General features: G+C 40.5%; 1 protein-coding gene across 1 annotated transcript in view; it reads right to left on the reverse strand.

Annotated features, from left to right (window-relative positions):
• The window catches only part of LOC121441854 (elongator complex protein 2-like), a 42276-nt gene extending 20746 nt beyond the window's left edge, over positions 1-21530 (reverse strand). Inside the window, exons 1-9 of the mRNA XM_041643173.1 lie at positions 21342-21530; positions 17830-17908; positions 15800-15870; positions 4553-4706; positions 4097-4174; positions 2355-2419; positions 2080-2146; positions 1344-1487; positions 17-112 (exon numbers count right to left, since the gene is read on the reverse strand). Of these exons, the coding sequence (XP_041499107.1) occupies positions 17-112; positions 1344-1487; positions 2080-2146; positions 2355-2419; positions 4097-4174; positions 4553-4706; positions 15800-15870; positions 17830-17908; positions 21342-21479 (892 nt within the window). The 5' untranslated portion in view covers positions 21480-21530. The remainder of the gene's footprint in view (positions 1-16; positions 113-1343; positions 1488-2079; positions 2147-2354; positions 2420-4096; positions 4175-4552; positions 4707-15799; positions 15871-17829; positions 17909-21341) is intronic.
• Between the last annotated feature and the right edge of the window lie 13 nt (positions 21531-21543).

Genomic DNA, 21543 nt, shown 5'->3' on the forward strand with positions numbered 1-21543 from the left:
TCTACTTCCCTCCTACCTTTGTAAAATGGAGGCTGCCAATGAACTGCGTTTACCCAGTTCTCATGTCCAGCCAGCAGGGTCTCCAGGGCCATTGCACACGTGATGCTAGTATCTACAACAGAAGCGACAGACACCCTTTCCTCACAGCTCTTTTAAAAGGAACACTTGCAGAATCAAATCTGTTGTGTAATTATGGCAAGAAATTAGAACAAAACATAATAATCCAGATTCACAGCAAAAAGAACAAGAATTCTAAACTTCATTAACCTCACCCACTAAAAAAAGAGCTAAAAATGAATTTTCCCCTACATTTTTCTCTATGTGGGCATGAGTAAATATTAAAGAATATATTTTACTATTTGAAATATTCCTGAAAAGGCTGTTACATAGCGATTAAAAAGCAAAACCACACATTTACATTTTGAAACATCACACATACAATTTATATCAGCTCAAAAATCAGGCCTGCGAGTGTAGTTCAGTCACTATTGCCTAGCACACGCAAACCCTGAGTTAATTTCCAGCACAACTGAAAATACATACACCCTCCCCGCCCCCGCAAAAAAAAAAAAAAAAGTAGTATTAAAGCAAAACCAAGGGCTGGGGCTTTAACTCAGTTGAGAGAATGAGTGTGTCCAGCACAGCCAGTTTGACATTAACAGGACAATGTGGTGCAGTTCTCCAATACAACAACATCTAGAAGGTATAAGGAGGAGGAGGTTCAAGAGTCAAGGAGGCCAACCTGGAATACATGATACCCTGTGTTAAGTAAACAGAAAAACAAAAAACCAAACAAATAAGTAACACAAGCAGGAGAGTCAGCCTCCTTGTTTATTTACTTGATAACTATCAACTTTTTAAAAAATTTAGCATAAATGAATAAAGAAAGCTAAATTCATATTACAGGCTTTAAAAACAAAGAAATGAAAACTTTCATATTTTGGCCTAGCTATATCTCCAATAGGATCTATGAGTGGCAAGCCAGTCTATTACAACATTATAAGAAAATCTGGATTACATATGACACTCAAATGTAAAGAAAGAATTTAGCTTGTCTCTTATGAACGTACTCCACAGGACCAGAATCCACACTAGGCTTTTAGGTCTTCCGAGGCTATGCTTGCAACATCTCACAGATTAAGTCACTGGTAAACAGTAGGCATAACGTTCAACAGTTAAAAAGACCTGACTAACACAGTTTATAGAAGGGTTTCAAACATGAAAAATAATAGATCTCACATAAAAATAAAAGACTAACCTTCACACAGATGTGTGGAGACCCAGACAAATAAAACAGCTAGCAGAGCTGAGTATGTCACAACAAACACGTCACTGTTACCCACCTCCATGTCGTACAGTGAAAGTACTTTCCTTCATTCTCACAGTTCTTAAGTTTCCTTCATTTTTCAAAAGCGGTGGTTTCCTATACAGTCTCCATATTCTTATCATGCAATCCTGTGAACAGCTCGCTAGGAAAAGGTCACTACCTATTTAGAAAATACATTACTTTTTAAAACAGTGTTATGTAGTAAATTTAGGTATAAGACTTTTTCATCTATGATGTGTATATTTCTAGATCCAAAAATATTAGACTTTGCTTCCTTATCCTTCATTTATTTGGCTGGAATTCATTTTTAATGGCATTAGCAAAAATATATACACAATGTTAATAAATATGTATATAACAACAGGTGGTTCTCTATAGCAAGGCCACAAAGTTCTAGAAAGAATTCTTCAAGAACATCTACATACAAATAAGACAAGTACTGTCATCTTGTAAATATCAGTTTACTCCATTCTTCACCACCCAATCAATAGCTAACAAGAGTTAAGAATCCCCTTTTCTGAGCCAGAGAAATGATGGCTCAGTGGGCAATGGTACCTGCCACCGAGCCTCAGTGAGTGTGATCTTGGGATTTGAAAGGAAACCCTGTTCCTGCTCCCCAGTGCTGTCTTCTAATCTCCAGATGCATGCTTAGCAACTTAAGTCTCTTTTCTGACTGGGACAGTAGACAATGTAACACAAAGAAAACAAATCTGTCCCTGCCATGCACACTTCTAGTAAAATCTCATACTGACCAAAGGTTGCCCACTCTGCTCCTCTTATCCAGTCATCATGTCCAATGAGAGAAAGCACTTTCTGAAACTAGGAAGAAGAGGGTCAGTGAGGTATGTGATACCTCAGTGACTAGTTGGCCTAGTCACTATCTTCAAGCAGTTTAAACGTTCACAAGATAGAACAGCACTGAAAACACTGAACAGCTGGAATTTTGCAACTATTTTAAAATTTCTACATTAAGATGCATTGCTAAGCAAAACACAATTCTAGTTTCTTAATAAAAAACATTAGTTACCTGGCCATCCCGTTGAACAGCTATGTGAACTTTGCAGTCATCAGCACCACACGACAACACCGGGACTGGGAAGGAAAACAGGCATGGCTGTGAGTACTGCAGCTATGATCACTGGGTGAAGAAACTAACTTCTGCTCCCCACACCATCACACAAATCAGCTGAAAGGGTCCAACCTGTCCCCAGGAATAAAGGGACACTCTACACAGTTCTAATCAGCGGTTATGGCAAGTACTGAGACAGTGCGCCCAATCTGAGCACTATGACAGAAGGAGAGTGAAAGACAGTGCAAGTGAAGAGCAAGGAGACTGAGGAGAAGGCTTCAATCCCTAGGACCCACATAAAAAAAGCCAGATGTGGTGTTGTGCATCTGTAATCCCAGCACTTCCTCGGCAAGATAAGAGGCAGACAGAAGAACTAGCAGAAAGTTGCAGGCCACCTACCCTAGAATACATGAAGTATATAAACAAGAGAGCCCTTGCCTCAGAGTGCACAGACAAAAGCACTCCCAAAAGTTGTCCCCTAACCAAAATAAATTTCAAGAAAAAACAAGTAAGGTGCATTTCTGCAATACTAGCCAGTGGACCAAGGGGAAAAAACCGTTAGCCTAGCTGAATACTGAAGACCCTCTAAGCCCAGCATCAGCTGCTACCTAAGTATCTTTACAGGTGTTTTCTGACTTCAAGGATTTTACATTTGGCTTAAGAATGAATTAAATGTTAAAATAAAAGAGCACATAATCAAATATAGGAACTTTGAGATAACTGAAAGGTATGTGTTGCAAAACTAACCTCACTTCCCAGCCCCCTTTGCATAACATGGAACCAGAGCTCCAGCTCTTGCCATAGAGGACAGAGAGCAGGAGAGGCTAGAGTTTCCTGGCTATGCCTCTAGCAGCAGGGCCTGTCCCCCAGGTAAAGGAGGAGGTAAAGAGAATCACTGACCCATCAACTGTCATTTCTGTGGCTAAAGAAAACGGGAAGCCAAACTAAACTCACCATGCAGGACATGAAGAGTTCTCATCTTGAGAAGCTCACACAGTTAAGTACCTTTCAACTTAGCCCAATCAAAGAACTACTTTCTCCAAATTGTATTTATATACATCCATGAAAAATTCAATGAGCAGCAATAGCAATTTTGCAATGTATTACATCAATAAAATCTCAGCTACCAAAATTTCTAATAGTTGCCCTAATTTTATGAGCTAGACTTTGTTTTTTTTTAATATTTATTTACTTATTATATATACAATATTCAGTTTGTGTGTATGCCTGCAGGCCAGAAGAGGGCACCAGACCTCATTACAGATGGTTGTGAGCCACCATGTGGTTGCTGGGAATTGAACTCAGGACCCTTGGAAGAGCAGGCAGTGCTCTTAACTGCTGAGCCATCTCTCCAGCCCCTAGACTTTGTTTTTGAATACTGTAATAAATGTTACATTACCAACACCTCAGTTTATCTGCTGTAGTTCTGTTTCTGAAACAGAGTCTCAAGTAGTCCAGGCTAGCCTTGAACTCCTGATCCTTCTGCCTTTATCTCCCTTTATCTCAATGCCCAATTTGCTTATTTCGTAAGAGCATTTAGATACAGGGCTTGTGAGTACAGTTCGGTGGTCGAGGGATGTTGAGCATGTGTGAGGTCATCCGCTGGATCACCAATACAAGAGAGACAAATGTAACAGATGCAAAATCAAGGTCCCAAACATTTCTTATGCTGTTCTTTTAATAAATGGGAGGACACTCACCAGTAGTTCCAGGCAAAAGAGAAAGGGAGACAGTCAGAATAGTTGAATCCCCGAAGGTCAAGGTCTGAAGGTATTTTACTAAAAAACAAAAACTCACCATGAACAATCACCCCTGAGCTTATCGACCTAAAGAAGCTGCATGGCATCACTAGTCTAGGGTGTCAGCAAAGAGATGGAGAAGTCAACCCCAGGTCTCGGTGCCTTTGACTAATTAAATGTTGAATTTCAACAAGATCAGAGAAAAAAAAATAGCTCATTTAAAAAGGCTTAGTTGGAATTTACTTAGGCAAATAGTTTTGATAAGGGATATTTTTGAAAAATCAGAAAAGAAACATTCATATTAGAGTAACACTTCAAAGTTGCTTGAAATGTTGGCACTTACAAGTGCTCTTGTAAGCTGTTAGTCTTTCACAGCTTCTACTTCTTTTACCTAGATTACAAAGCCTCCAAACGTACCTTCTGAGCCCTTTTTAGACCACAGTCGAACTGTGGAATCTGCAGCTGCAGAAGCTATCAGAGAATGCACCACATCAGGTGGCTCACTCACGTAAACAGCGTGCACGGAATAAACAGGTCCTTCATGGCCTTGGAGACGGAATGCTTTTAAAACCTGAATCAGGAAGAATGACACACGTGTTACAAGAACAGAAGAATTATACAGCTGGGCATGGCAGCTCATGCCTGTAATCCTGGAATGCAGGAGCTGATCCAGAGGATCACTGTGAGTGTGAGAACAGCCTGGACTATCAATGAAACTGTCTCCAACTCATGGAATTATAAAAAAAAAAAAAAAAAGAAAAAAAAAGAAACTGTCTCGAAGAAGGAAGGTGAGGCTGTAGATAGAACATGATGGCTGTATATTTGTAATCCCAGCACTTGGGAGGCGGAGACAAGAGGGCATTCTCAGCTACGCCATGTTAGAGGCTCTTTCTTTGGTCAGCAGTCCAGGTGCACTGCACACAGAAACACAAGATGGGTACCCAATCCCTAAGATGCTCAGCCTTTTCTCCTGAATCCCCATTCCTTTCATCCTTCTTTCATACCCCGCCTCAGACTGGCCTCATTCTCCCCTCAGTTTGACTGTCCTGCCACTAAGAACTTAGGGAGGCACTGAGGAAGAATCTGGCAAGTCTCTCACTTCAGGTCTCAAAAATTAGAGCTTGCTGACTGAGCTTTCTGTCCCGCCTGGTCCCACAGTCATTCAGTCCCCAAAAAACACAGAAGTCTACATTAACTATAAACTGATTGGCTTATTAGCTCAGGCTTCTTATTAACTCTTTTTTTTTTTTTTTTGATTTTCGAGACAGGGTTTCTCCATAGCTTTTTGGTTCATGTTCTGGAACTAGCTCTTGTATACCAGGCTGGCCTCGAACTCACAGAGATCCGCCTGCCTCTGCCTCCCGAGTGCTGGGATTAAAGGCGTGCGCCACCACCGCCCCGCTTCTTACTAACTCTTATATCTTACATCTGAACCCATAATTCTAGTCTGTGTTAGCTATGTGGCTTGGTACCTTTTTTGGTGAGGAAGTCACAGGTTGCTTCCTCTGTGTCTAGATGATGACTGCAGTCTGAAACTTTACTCTTCCCAGAATTCCCCTGTTCTCCTTGCCCCACCTATACTTCCTGTCTGGCTACTGGCCAATCAGCATTTTATTAAAATACAATTGACAGGGTACAGAACATTGTCCCACAGCACTTGCCCCCCCCCTTTTGTTTTCAAAACAAGAACTCTAAATCAAATCTCCCTTATTTAGCATTCTTCCTGATCATTATCAGTAACAGCTTGTAACCAACATTCTAAACAAAGGCAAACATTCATAATCTATTTTTTGGGAATGTGGGCGTAGTTTTCTAGGCTACTTCCTGCTGATTGGGGATGTTGATAATCTTATGGGGTCCTAAAGAAATTTTTTCTTTGTTGTTGTTGTTTCGAGACAGGGTTTCTCTGTAGCTTTGGAGCCTGTCCTGGAACTCCCTTTGTAGACCTCTGCCTCCCAACTGTTGGGATTAAAGGTATGCGCCACTACACCCAACCACTCTCGTTTTTTCTTTTTTAAGGACTTTATCCTTTTTCTTTTCTCTCCCAAACTTACACATATTTTTAAACACACTATAAATCACTTAGAGGTTTTCTTCATCTGAATTATCTTTACTATACATCTCTCTTTTTCTGACCGCATTAGTCTTTAATTTGCTAAGCAATATGGCTAGGATTAAAGTCATGACTTTGACGGCTGGATCCAACCCATTTTTTAGCTTTCTGAGAGTCTAGCTTTATGGCAAAGGTACCATGTTTATTTCCACACTTCTATGGCGTTTCAAGGTCCATGCCACCACCAAGAAGAATGCTGTAGGCTATTCAAAAATATCATTTAAGTGTTTTGTGGCAGAAACTCTTAAAAGGGCTGTGAAGTTTTTGCAGCTAAAGTTGAGTCAGGAAGCTTCTCTTAAATGAGACACACTTGCCTCTAGCAAACAGAGCCCACCTGAGAAAATGCTGCTATCAATAAGCCGTGTTTAACTCTATTCTTTTCTGTCTAGAATTACTTCCCAAGCTCTCAGGCTTTATGTGGATGCAGCTGTCCACGTGGTCGCCAATTGTTGACTGATGTTTATGCTCCACCAAGTCACACATCCTGAGCTCATTTAGCCTCCCTGGAATCTTCTGCTAAGACTGGGCCCAGTAGGGGTGTCATTCTGTTCATTCAAATGCAGGTGGTTCCAAAATCCCTTCTCCACATGGCCCTCTAATTCCTGTAGCAGCCAGTAGCTCACATGACATGGTTCCATATCTTACCCATTTCTTTTTTCTGCAGAAGCACCTTTTTCCCAGGGCCCTAAGAAAGAATCCAATTTTCATTTACTCTTTCCCTCTCCATTGTATCCCCAATCTATTTTAACTAACCTATCAATGCCAAAAGCATTTTCTTACACACACTCTCCTTTTCTTCCTGTTTTCCCTATGCTGAGTTAGCAGTGCTATCACATTACTCTTGACATACTGCTTTCCTTAGCAAACTGACTTTCAAATGTTTGCTGAATAAGAACCCCTCCCCTGAAAGCTAAGGACCTCATCCACACTAGGCAGGTGCTCTGCTACGGATCTGTATCCCAGCCCAAACACAACAACAAAAACTTTGAGATAGTGTTTTGCTGTATAGCCTATACTGACCTTAAATTCATACTTCTGCCTCAGCCTGTTGAGTGCTGACAGTACAGGCCTACACCATAAGATCAGCCTAAGAATGAACTCCTAAAGCTAGTACTCAAATACGATCTTCCCTTATTCTCCACTATTTTTGTACATATATACTATCTAGTAACATTTCCTAAACTGTCTCCTCTGAATTCAACGGGATGCTAAGATTTTAAATGGGAATGGCAGGCTCATTTGTGTACTATTTTTCTTACTTTGAATCCTCACCCTTTAAATTTTTCCCAAGACAATCACCCTCCACCTTACAACTCAAAGGCCATCTGTTTGCTGTGGAGGTACAGTAAGTTCACACACCTGGGTATGGAGCACTTTGACTTTTCATTATTCAAGCCCACTAAGCTTTCAAGATAATGTCCTTGACTCATGACCAAGAGGGTCCTGACTTATCTACTTCTGTAGGGTAATGTTCAAAACCAGCACAATAACTTGCTTTACTTTTCTTAATCTTTGCCCAAAACTAGGAACAACTCAACTGTCCATTCAAGAGGCCCATGAACATCACACACTGTGGGGAATATTGCTTACAATTTGAGATCTATATTCACCTGGCAGTAGCTGCCCATTTAATAAACCAAAATGTCTGTCATTATCCAAAACAGAACAGCTCACATAAGATCAGTCTGAATGAGAGATTCACAAAGACAAGTGACAGCACAAGAACATGGAGACAGAAATTAGAATAAGGATACAGGGCCCTGACATGCCGAAGATAAACAATCTCAACTCAGTATGACACCTGTAATTCCAGCCTTCCAGGGGATCATGCCTTTAAGCCAGATTAGGACATACAGTGACACTGTCTCAGGTAATGTGTATGCATATGCATTTATGTATGTTTGTGTAAATGTATGGCAGCATGTGGGGCTGAAGGACAAACTTAGTCCTCATCTTCCACCTGATTTGAGCCTGGGTATCCCTTAGTTGTCTGCCATGATATAGCACAGGCTAGCTGTCCCAGAGCTTCTGGGCGCTCTCCTGTTTCCATCTTCACTCCACAATAGAAGCTTTGTGATTCCAGGTGAATGCTACCACGCCCAGCCACTATGTGGGTTCTTGAGACTGAAACTCAGGTCCTCCAGCCTGTGTAGCAAGCATTTTACCCACTGCATCTCTGCAGCCCATGTCTCAGAAATATCTTTTTATTAAAAAAGCATATATATAACCTTGGCTACTGTGATGGTTTGAACAGGAATGGCCCCCAAAGTTTGGTCATTAAGAAGTGGCACTACTTGACACAGATTAAAGGATGTGGCTTTGTTGGAGGAAGTGTCAGTAAGGGTGGGCTTTGCTCAAATTAGGCCCAGTGTTTCTCTCTTACTGCTCCTTCTCCAGCACCACGTCAGTCTGTGTACCACCACACTCCCTGCCATGAAGATAGTGGACAAACCTCTGAAACTGTAAGAAGCTCCAATTAAATGCTTTCCTTTATAAGAGTTGCTGTGGTCATGGTGTCTCTTCACAGCAATAAACACTAGTTAAAAGAGCTATATAGTTGACCTAAAAAAAAGATAAAGTATTTGGGCTTCAGATAGTTTTTTCCTAATGTTCTTTTGGAAATTTATCTTACAGTAGATCCAATTTACTTCAAATATTGAGTTTGTAGCATATGCGACCATTTACTTTCCTGTATAACAATTCGATTATGCCCAGTTATTTTCTTTTTTCTTCATATTCTCTCTCTCTCCCCATCCAACTCCTCAAGATTCTTTCCCCCTACCCATCCAACTTCATGTTCTCATTTGTGCAAACCAAAACTGTAAAGCAAAACAAACAAAAAAAACTCAAAACTGTTAAAAAAAAAAAAAAAGAAAAAAAAATGAGAGGAAGTTCCGAGTGACTAATCCACATGGAATCATGCAGAAGCCCAAGCAACCGACCTGCCTGGGAGAAGCAAGCAACCAGACCAGACATGTGACATGTGCACAGCCTCGACCTCAAGGAGTGGGCCTTGGGTCCACACGAACCTAGAGGAGAGATCACTGGAGGCTCTGCTCTGCCTGCACCTGAAGGAGCGCCCAATGGAGTCACAAACCCCCAACTATACCAATTAGAGGAAGAGGGACCACCAATACTGACTGGAGGAATTGGTGGTAGATAACAAGGTAAGAATACACTCAACAACATAAAGAGCAATACGATACCACCAGAAACTAGTGGCTCTACAACAGCAAGATCTGAACACCCCAACGCAGATGAAGAAGAAAATGACCTTAAAACCAACTTTATGAAAATGATTGAGGTGGTTAAAGAGGAAACAAAAAATTCCCTTAAAAAAGTGGAGGAAAAGACAAACAAAAAATTGGAAGTAATCAACAAATCCCTTAGAGAAAACCGAGAAAAAGCAGTTAAATGAATAAAAATAACTCAAGACTTGAAAACTGAAATAGAGACAATAAAGAAAACACAAACTGAAACTGAGGAAATTCTGGAAAGGAAATTTGGGTAAATCATCAGGAACCACAAATGTAAACATAAACAACAGAATACAAGAGATGGAAGAGAGGATCTAAGGCACTGCTGAAGATACAATAGAGGAAATATATTCACGGGTCAAAGAAAATGTTAAATACAACAAAAGCTTAACACAAAATACCCAAGAAATATGGGACTCTATGAAAAGACCAAACCTAAGAATAATAGGGATAGCTGAGAAGTGGTGGCCCGCGCCTTTAATCCCAGCACTTGAGAGACAGAGACAGGTGTATCTCTGTGAGTTTGATGCCAGCCTTCTACAGAGCAAGTTCTGGAAGCCGGGCGGTGGTGGCGCACACCTTTAATCCCAGCACTCGGGAGGCAGAGGCAGGCGGATCTCTGTGAGTTCGAGACCAGCCTGGTCTACAAGAGCTAGTTCCGGGACAGTCTCCAAAAGCTACAGAAGAAACCCTGTCTCAAAAAGCCAAAAAAAAAAAAAAAAAAAAAGAAAAAAAAAGAAACCCTGTCTCGAAAAACAAAAACAAACAAAAAATACAGAGCAAGTTCCAGGACAGGCTCCAAAGCTACACAGAGAAACCCTGTCTCAAAAAACCAAAAAGAATAACAGGGTTAGAAGAAGAAGAAATCCAACTCAAAGGCACAGAAAATATATTCAACAAAATCATAGAAGAAAACTTTCCCAACTTAAAGAAGTACATGCCTATGAAAATACAAGAAGCTTACAGAACGCCAAATAGACTGGACAAAAAGTCCCCTCACCACATAATAATCAAAACATACAGAATAAAGAAAAAATATTAAGTGCTACAAAGGAAAAAGGCGAAATAACATATAAAGGCAGACCTATCAGAATTACACCCAACTTCTCAATGGAAACAATGAAAGTCAGAAGGTCCTGAACAGGCCTACAGACACTAAGAGACCACAGATGCCAGCCCAGACTACAATACCCACAGCAAAACTTTCAATTACCATATATGGAGAAAACAAGATATTCTGTGACAAAACCAGATTTAAACAATATCTATCCAGCCCTACAGAAAGTACTAGAAGGGCTGGGCGGTGGTGCGCACGCCTTTAATCCCAGCACTCGGGAGGCAGAGGCAGGCAGATCTCTGTGAGTTCGAGACCAGCCTGGTCTACAAGAGCTAGTTCCAGGACAGGCTCCAAAACCAAAAAAAAAAAAAAAAAAAAAAAAAGAAAGTACTAGAAGGAAAACTCCAATCCAAGTTACATGTACTAAAACACAGGCAATAGACAGTCTCGCAGCAGCAAATCCCCAAAAGGGAAACAAACGCAATACCACCACCAACAACAAAAACAAAAATAACAGGAACTTGCAATCACTGGTCATTAGTGTTCATTAGTATCAATGGACTCAATTCGTCTATAAAATGACACAGGTTAACAAATTGGATACTAAAATAGAATCCATTCTCTGCTGTATACAAGAAACACACCTTGACCTCAAAGGCATTACCTCAGAATAAAGGGTTGGGAAAAAATTTCCCAATCAAGTGGATCTAAAACAGAAGCGGGTGTAGCTATCCTAATATCTAACAAAATAGACATCAAACTAAAATTGATCAAAAAAGACAAAGAAGGACATTTCATATTAGTCACAGGAAGAAAAATCCATCAAGAGGAAATCTCAATTCTGAACATCTATGCCCCAAATACAAGGGAACCCACATTTGTAAAAGAAACATTACTAAAGCTTAAATCTCACATTAAGCCCCCCACACTAATAATGGGAGACTTCAACACCCCACTCTCACCATTGGACCGGTCTGCCAGACAGAAACTTAACAGAGAAATAAGGGAACTAACAGATGTTATGACTCATATAGACTTAACTGACATCTATAGAACATTCCACTGAAACATGAAAGAATATACCATCTTCTCAGCACCTCATAGAACCTTCTCAAAAATTGATCACATACTTGGTAAAAAAGCAAACCTCAGTAGATACAAAAGAAATGGGAGTAACTACCTGTATCTTACTGGATCACCATGGCTTACAGGTAGAATTCAACAACACTAATTTCAGAAAGTTCACAAACACAATGGAAATTGAACAATGCCCAACTGAATCACCAATGGGTGAAGGAAGAAATAAAGACAATAAGGACTCCCTAAAATTCGATGAAAATGACCACACAACATATGTCCCAAACTTATGGGACACAATGACAGCAGTCCTAAGAGGAAAGTTCACAGCACTAGATGCCTACATAAAGAAGCTGGAAAAACCCCATGCTAGTGAATTAACAGAACACCTGAAAGATCTAGAACAAAAAGAAGCAAACTCACCCAGAAGGAGTAGACAGCATGAAATAATAAATTGAGGGATGGAATCAATAAAACAGAAACAAAGAAAACAATACAAATAATCAGTAAAATAAGGGGTTAGGTCTTTGAGAAAAATCAACAAGATTGACAAACCTTTATCCAAACTGACCGAAAGGCAGAGGGAAAATATTCAAATTAACAAAATAAGGAATGAAAAGGGGAACGTAACAACAGACACTGAGGAAATTCAGAGAATCATAAGGTCATACTTCAAAAACCTGTACTCTACAAAATTGAAAAATTTAATGAAATGGACAACTTTCTGGCTAAGTACCACATACCAAAATTAAATCAATTAAAAGATAAACAAATTAAATAGATCTATAACCCATAAGGAATTAGAAAGTCATCAAAAATCTCCCAACGAAAATAAGCCCAGGACCAGATAGCTTCAGTGCAGAATTGTACCAGAATTTCAAAGAGCTAATACCAATACTCTTCAAATTGTACCAAACAACAGAAGAAGGAACACTGTCAAACCCTTTTTATAAGGCTACAATTACCCCAATACCCAAATCACACAAATATGCAACTAAGAAAGAGAATTACAAACCAATCTCCCTCAGGAACATTGATGCAAAAATACTCAATAAAATACTGGCAAACTGAATCCAAGAACACATCAGAAATGTCATCCCCCACGATCAAGTAGGCTTCATCCCAGAGATGCAGGAATGGTTCAACATACAAAAATCCATCAACATAATCCACCATATAAACAAGCTGGGAAAAAAAAAAAAACCATGATCATCTCATTAGATGCAGAAAGTCTTCGACAAAATATAACACCCCTTCATGATAAAGGTCTTGGAGAGATCAAGGATACAAGGAACATTCCTAAACATAATAAAAATAATAATAATAATACAGCAAGCCAACAACCATCATCAAACTAAATGAAGAGAAATTCAAAGCGATCCCCCTATAATCAGAAACAAGAAGGCTGTCCATTCTCTCCATATCTATTCTATTAGTATAGCACTCAAAGTCTTTGCTAGAGCAATTAAGACAACAAAAGTAGATCAAGGGGATACAAACTAGAAAGGAAGAAATCAAACTTTCCCTATTTGCTGATAATATGATAGTAAACATAAGTGACCCCAAAAATTCTACTAGGGAACTCCAAAAGCTGATAAATATCTTCAGTAATGTGGCAGGATACAAGTTTAACTCAAAAAAAATGGGTAGCACTTCTATATACAGATGATAAGCAAGCTGAGAAAGAAACCAGAGAAACCTCACCCTTCACAATAGACACAAACAACATAAAATATCTTGGGGTAACTATAACCAAACAAGTGAAAGACCTGTATGACAAGAACTTTAAGTCTTTGCAGAACGAAATTGAAGATTATCTCCCATGCTGATGGATAGGCAGTATTAAAACAGTAAAAATGGCAATCTACAGACTCAATGCAATCCCCATCAAAACCCCAGCACAATTCTTCACAGACCTTAAAAGAACAATACTAAATTTCATATGGAGAAACAAAAAGCCCAGGATAGCCAGAGCAACCCTGTACAATAAAGGAACTTCTAGAGGCATCACCATCCCTGTCATCAAGCTCTATTACTGAGCTACAGTGATGAAAACAGATTGGTAATGGCATAAAAACAGACAGGAGGACCAAAGAAATCAAATCGAAGATCCTGACATTAATCCACACACCTATGAACACCTGATTTTTGACAAAGAAGCTAAAACTATAAAATGGAAAAGAGAAAGCATCTTCAACAAATGGTGTTGGTGTAACTGGAAGTTGACATGCAGAAGAATGCAAATAGATCCATATCTATCACCATACATAAAACTCAAGTCCAAATGGATCAAAGACCTCAACATATATCTATCCACACTAAACCTCATAGAAAAGAAAGTGGGATGTACACTTGAATGCACTCTCACAGGAGACCATTTCCTAAATATAACCCAACTGGCAAAGACACTGAGAGCAACAATTAATAAATGGGACCTCCTGAAACTAACAAGTTTTTGTAAAGAACACAGTCAACAAGACAAAACAGCTGCCTTCAGAACCCCACATCTGACAGAGGGCTGATCTCCAAAATATACAAAGAACACAAGAAACTAGACATCAAACTATCAAGTAATCAAATTCTAAAATTGAGAACAGATCTAAACAGAGAATACTCAACAGAAGACTCTCAAATGGCCAAAAGACATTTAGTAATCAGGGAAATGCAAATCAAAACAACTCTTGAGATACCATCTTACACCAATCAGAATGGTTAAGATAAAAAACAAAACAACAATGACAGTTTATGCTGGAGAGGATATCGGGTAAGGGGAACACTCCTCCATTGCTGGTGGGAAGTACAACTGTACGGCCATTGTGGAAATCAGTATGGCGATTTCTCAGAAAATTAGAAATCAACCTACCTTAAGACCCAGCAATACCATAACTTTTGGGTTTACACCCAAAAGGAGCACAATCACACCCCAAGAACATTTGCTCAACTATGTACATAGCAGCATTATTCGTAATAGCCAGAACCTGGAAACAACCTAGATGCCCCTCAACGGAAACGGATAAAGAAAACATGGTACATTTACACAATGGAGTACTACTCAGCAGTTAAAAAAAAAAAAAGACATCTTTAAATTTGCAGGCAAATGGATGGAACCGGAGACAAATATAGCACATATTCATTCACTCATAAGTGGATACCAGACATAAAGTAAAGAATAACCAGCCTACAGTCCACAACCCCAAAAAAGCTAGAATTCTCTTCCAGAAACAGATGAAAGCAGATGGAGAGATCCACAACTAACATCTGGGCCAGGCTCCAGGTGAAGAAAGGGACGAGTGATAATATGAACAAAGAAAGGAGTCAAGACCATGATATGATGTGGAAACCCACAGCATCAGCTGACCCGAACTAGCTGAAGATCATAGCAGAGGATCACTAACTTCAGACTGACAACTGGGGAACCTGCATAGGTCCAAACTAGGACCCCTGAATACAGGACAATAGGGTGATTTGGACAGTACATGGGGCCACTGGCAGTGGAACCAGGATCTAATGCTAATGCCTGAACCAACTTTGTGGAACCCATTCTCTATGGAGATACCTTGCTCAGCCTGGGGGGTGGGGGCTCGGTTCTGTCTCAATGAGGTGATGGAACAGACTTAGTTAAATTCCCAGGAGAGGCCTTAACCTCTCTGAGGAGCAAATGGGAGGTGGGGTGGGGGGAAGGGGAAAGTGAAAGGAGAGGAGAGAGGGGGAACTAGGATTAGTATGTAAAAACTAACTAACTAACTAACTAAAGCCAAAATGAAGAAAAAAAAAAACACAACCCAACAACAACAAAACAAAAATATAAAAACATGGAACCAGTTTTGTGTTGGCCAGCTACTTCTGGACATGGGGCTTGACCTAGATTATGTTTGATACATCCAGTGACACTCAATGGCAGAAAATATATTTTTTCTTTCCCAGTAGGTATAAAATGCAAACACCTGCTTGGCTGGGGACTTTGTGTCCACTTTCTCAGTGCTGGGGTTTCTTCTTCAGATTTTACAAAACAATAAAGTATATAGGTTACAGATAAACAAATAAAGTAAGTTCATAGATGAGAAAAAAACGAGGGCACTCATAAATCAGAAAACAAAAAGAAGAGCTAAAACTTGAAAAGTAAATATAGTCATTTCTTAGAGTTAGAAACAGCTACTGACCTTATTATTCTCTAATTCCCAGTGAATCACTCGACTGTCGGATCCTCCAGACACCAATTCTGAGGAAGAGGCTGAAAAAGTTGTTTTGGTAAATATTTGCATTCATCTCATTCCTTCCCCTAGTTATTTTCTCATCACCTTCTTAGGGAATCTAAATCACACGGTGACAGACCTTAGTAGAGGGGCACTAATTACAGTGATAACACATGTAATTCATTTCATGTGACCTTACTTTTAAATAAAGCAAAATTCATGCTTCACAACAAAGTCCTATGGTGTGATTCCTGTGGTCTCTGATGTCAAGGGGTGGCAAGTAATATATTTACAACTAACTGTGTTTCTGCACATACATGAAGAGCCAGTCTTTGTATTATATAATGGCTTTTACTGATACACAACTTACTCTGATCTACTACTTGAGATAAGTGGTGTACAAAGTTTATTTTTTTTTTTAAATATTACACACAAAACCACAGGAGAGTCTCACTAGCGCAAGAACATTCTGCACTTGCACCTAGATTATAATGCAGAATGAAAAGAAACTTAACTCAGAGTTAGACAACAGCACAGCCGGCACAGAAGGACAACTAAGAGAATTTCACTGGACTGAGAGTTACAGCAATCAACAGGTCCATTAGAAACTCTGGAGTCAGAGTCTCACAATAAAGAGAAATAATTCACTGCATTCCAGTGATTTTCAAAATTTTTGTCCCACTTCACATTCTTTAAGAATTTGAAGAACCAGCTGGGCGATAGTGACAGCACATGCCTTTAATCCCAGCACGTGGCAGAGGCACGTGGATCTCTGTGAGTTCGAGGCCAGCCTGGTCTACAAGAGCTAGTTCCAGGACAGGCTCTAGAACTACAGTGAAACCCTATCTCAAAAAAAACCCAAAAAAACAGATTTCGAAGAACCCCTAAGAAGCTTTTAATGTGGGCTATATATATCAGTATTAAAATTTTTTAAAAGTATTTTTTTAATAGTTTATTTAAGAACTACAATGATGTTGGGCTTGGAAACACATGCCTTTAGCCCCAGCACTCCAGAGGAAGAGGCAGGGGCACCTCTGTGGATTTGAGGCCAGTCTGGTCTACATAGTGAGTTCTAGGCCAGCCAGGACACAGTGAGACCTAGTCTTAAAAAAACAAACAAGCAAAGACACAGTTAAGATGGTTCATTACATCTTAGGCACCTGCTGTACAAACCCAGAGACCTGAGTTTGATTCTCAAACCCACAAAAAGGTAGGTGGAAAAATCAACTCTACACATGCACTGTGGTATGTACCCAACCCCACCAACAAACACTGGCAATAGTAATTTAATTATAATGATATACAAAATATGTTAATGCAAATTTTCATGGAAGCTGAAGAATTCTAATATTAGAACCACAAAAACTTAAAAAGAACAGAAGCACAATTTTATATGTCTACAAGGTTCTTTAATGTCTGACTGTATTAGAAAACAGCTGACGTTTCATATTTGCTTCTCTATTTAGTCTATTACAGCGTCACACATCATGTGGCTAATAGAAAAACCACAAAGCACACTCATGACAGCTGTGAATGAATACACTTCCTAGTATTATGAAAACATCATGGACCTCACACATCTTGAGATCACCAAGGGTCCTCTGATCCATTACCACCCCTTACTTTCCAGACTATACTATCAAGTGCAACAGGCATACAAGATCTTAACTAAGCAACAGTCCATCTTCAGCTGAAACAGACTGGGTCAACTGTCATTCTCCACCTATGCCCTGCTCAAAGGTTTTCCAACCAAAGGTTATGGGCATAGGTGTATCCATGCTTCAACTGCTATCAAGTAAAAACACTAGTCAGCTACCTAGTCACTGGATAGACCAGTTACCATTTTTTCCATAAGCTTGCTAAGAGTACTTTCTATAATGTTCACCCCAAACTGACATCAATCAAGGAAATGATAAATTAAGAGATAACAATGAAAAAAATTACTAACTGTAATTTTTCAAAAAGCATGAGATCAGCCTTCTTGGCTTTCTACTTACAGCCATCCCGTCTACGTATCCACTCCAGGCAATTGACTCGGGCGGTGTGACCATTCAGATTGTTGACAACTACCCTTCTCTTTAGAGGAAAAAAATATCAATTAGTACATTAGAATGTAGTACACAAAGGGATTGATAAATAAGTAAAAATCAGCTGTCAGTATTTTGATGCAATAAAAAAGAACAGAATTCCAGCTCAAGAGCGGTGACACACACCTTTAATCCCAGTACTCAGGAGGCAGAGGCAGGTGGATCTCTGTGAGTTCAAGGCCAGCCTGGTCTATAAGAGCTAGTTCCAGGACAGTAGGACTATTGACACTGAGAAACCCTGCCTCAAAAAACCAAAAAGAAAAAAAGAACAGAATTCCATCAACAGAGTTGCCTTTCAAGCCATCAACCTCTAACTGTGGCTTGAGTTACCCATTTGAGGGTCATAGTCCTCGGCAAAATACTACTAAGCTGCATTAAGAGAAGGTTTAATTTTTTTTCCCATATGCATTGGTGTTTTGTCTGTATGTGTGTCTGGGTGTTGGATCGCCTGGAACTGGAATTACAGACAGCTGTGAGCTGCCACTGTGAGGATCAAATTTGAACTAAACTAAGACCACCCCTCTTATGCCCTCTCCATGACCCCAAGTTCCTGAAAATGGGAGTTGAACTCCACCCTGGGTATAACTGATAAGGATAGATTGATGACACTAACCACATGGCTAACTACATGCTTCAACCATGAACATGTATTTTTAACTGCTTTACTCTTCAGTTCTGTACTTCCCCTCACCATAACCAATCAGGTTAAATGTCAGCTACCCCAAGACCCTCTGACCAGGCTGTGACCCACTTGTGGTTTTCCCTTATATAAACCCTAACCTGTAAATATTCAAGACCACTCTCCTCCACCTGCTGCACCGGAGTGATGGACAGTGGCCTAAGCTTGGGGTTCTAATCAATTAAACCCCTTTGTGTTTGCACTGAATACTGGCTCTGTGGTGTTCTTGCCACACGGGCATAACACGATGTGGGTACTGAGAACTGAACCAGGGTCCTCTGGAAGAGGAGCCAATGCTCCTAACCACTGAACCATCTCTCCAGCCCAAGTTGATGGTTAAAAAGAAAAAAAAAATCTGTAGTTAATGTACATAAATTCATGGTTAATCAAATGGTAGGTTCTTTAGCCCCAGTGACAGTGGCACGGGTCATGAGGCCACAACTGCTAAAAACCTTCTTCTAAATCAGATCCCTGCAAGTTTTACAGTCAGATCCTCCGCTACCCCTGGGCAGCATGACTTCACACACAGCTAAAGATCTCCTCATAGGATGTCTCATTACAGCCCTTTCCAAGTTTGTTACCAGTAGCACTGACTTGACGCCTGCTTGTATGCCAAACAGAATTTCTCACGGCTGGGAAAAAGGAACGGGTAAATGTGCATAAACAAATGTATTTAACAAATGAGCTCTCTGAGGTTGGAAAGCACTTAAATGCAGTTCCTTGTCTTCCCACTAGAATGAAAAGTAATTACTCATTATCTTTGTAGCGTCACAACGCCTACAGCAAGCCTAGACCGGGATCTCAAAAAATGCCAAGAGAACATCATCCTCAAAACTGTACTGTAGCAGTGTGTGTCTGTGTGAAGGCCATAAGCTGACATCAGAATGTCTTTCTCAATCAATTCTCCACCTTTTCTGAACCCGAGATTACTGTTTTGCTAGACTAGGTAGCCAGTGAGCTCTGGAGTGAGCCCTGGAGTGAGCCCTGGAGTGAGATGCACATAGACACGCCTGGTTTTGACATGGGTGCTGGGGGATCTGAATTTAGGTCCTCATGCTGGCTTGGGAAGCACTTTACCCACTAGGAGCCATCTCTTCAGACCCGTATTTCAAGTGTTCTTATTCCTTAAATTAAGTACCCAACCAGAAAATATTTGACAAAGTATTGACAAAGTATTTTGGGTGTTCAACATATGGTATGTTAAAAATCTTCTAACATGCCGGGTGGTGGTGGCATGCACCTTTAAGCCCAGCACTCAGGATGCAGAAGCAGGTGGATCTTTGTGAGTTCAAAGCCAGCCTGGTCTACAGAGCTAGTTCCAGGATAGCCAGGGTTACACATAGAAACCCTATCTCAAAAAAACAAAACAACAAAAAAACTTGGTACTATCAGGTTATCATTAAAAAAATGTGACAGAGGTGGAAATGGTGGCTCAGGTCTGTGGTCTCAACGCCTGGGAGGCTAAGGCAAGAGCATGGTAAGCTTGAAGGCAACCTCAACCAAGTGGCTTCAGAGGCAATGCAGCCTAGGCTACAAAGTGAAACAAACAGCAACAAAAAGTCATGGAAGACATGGGAACAAATCCACTGCCTTCGCCCAAAGGTGGGCTTCTACTGGCCTAGTTCGCCACTGGCTGATGGGCAGTGTATAAAGTACACCTTTGGTTTGATATGCTTCTTCTTACCCATCAAGAATGTATGATAAAGGGATAACGGTGAGAAAAGCTAAGAGCACGCTAAAGGGAAGAGGAGGCAACTAAAATTTTTTTCATATAGAATCTTGTATCTGCAAAAGTTGAGGGAGATGAAATTCCAAATCAAATGTTAACAATGCAGCACTGTAGGAAACAGAGACAAGCATCTGCACTGCATTTTGGTTTCCAGCCTTTCAACTGTGACGCAGGACCCATGCAACTCTAACTTTTACCACCATAGAGTAAACGGTGGCGAGGCTTCATAACTCCGGTAAAATACATTAATTACTCACTTGAGAAGCTGAATAGGAAAACTGACAAAAAAATAAACAATTAGCTGATCTTCAAGAAATGGGTTAAGTTCTGCCTTATAACCAGGGCTTAGGACTCCCATCCGCTATTTTTCCCATAGTTCTTTAAAAGCTGCATTCACAACCGGGCGGCGGTGGCGCACGCCTTTAATCCCAGCACTTGGGAGGCAGAGGCAGGAGGATCTCTGTGAGTTCGAGGCCAGCCTGGTGTACAAGAACTAGTTGCAGGACTTGCTCCAAAGCTACAGAGAAACCCTGCCTCGAAAAACTCAAATAAATAAATAAATAAATAAATGTTGCATTCACATATCTAAAATATCCGTAGCATTTCTTTGCAATTCAGGACAGGCTCCAAAGCTACAGAGAACCCTGCCTCGAAAAATCTAAATAAATAAATAAATAAATAAATAAATAAATGCTGCATCCACGTATCTAAAATATCCGTAACATTTCTTTGCAATTCAGCGTAAGCTCGTTTAAAGTATAGTGGGGAAACAAAGAACTCAGATGCCGCGTGTGGCTTTAACCCACGCCTAAATTTTAATTTTTCTAAGGGTTCTGAGAAAGATGCCGTCCTTGGGGTTTCAGTTCGGGGGTCACGGGCCACGGTCACCCTAGGTAGAGGCAGCGCCACGCAGGAGAGGACAGAGTCCAGGCCCCTCGGGAGGCTCTCCTAGACCCCTTAACTGTAGTCGGCCTGCAAGCTAGGCCCGTCGTGTGCGCGCCTAATCCCTCGTACCTGAGGGTCGTAGAGAACCACGGAGCAGGATGTGCCGAAGGCCAGGAGTCCTCCATGCCCGCAATTCCAACTCAAAGTTCCTCGAACCCCGTTCGGGCAGCAAAAAGCGTGAGCCACTTCCAGCAAAGGAGGCACCATGATGCCAGCTGGTCAGCGGCCGAGACACTCCCGCGCACTTCCGCTCCAGAGCGGAACTACTCTT

This window comes from Microtus oregoni, unplaced genomic scaffold (genome assembly GCF_018167655.1).
Source record: "Microtus oregoni isolate MIOR12 unplaced genomic scaffold, Mior012 000082F_ref0000272, whole genome shotgun sequence".
Lineage (NCBI taxonomy): Eukaryota > Metazoa > Chordata > Mammalia > Rodentia > Cricetidae > Microtus > Microtus oregoni.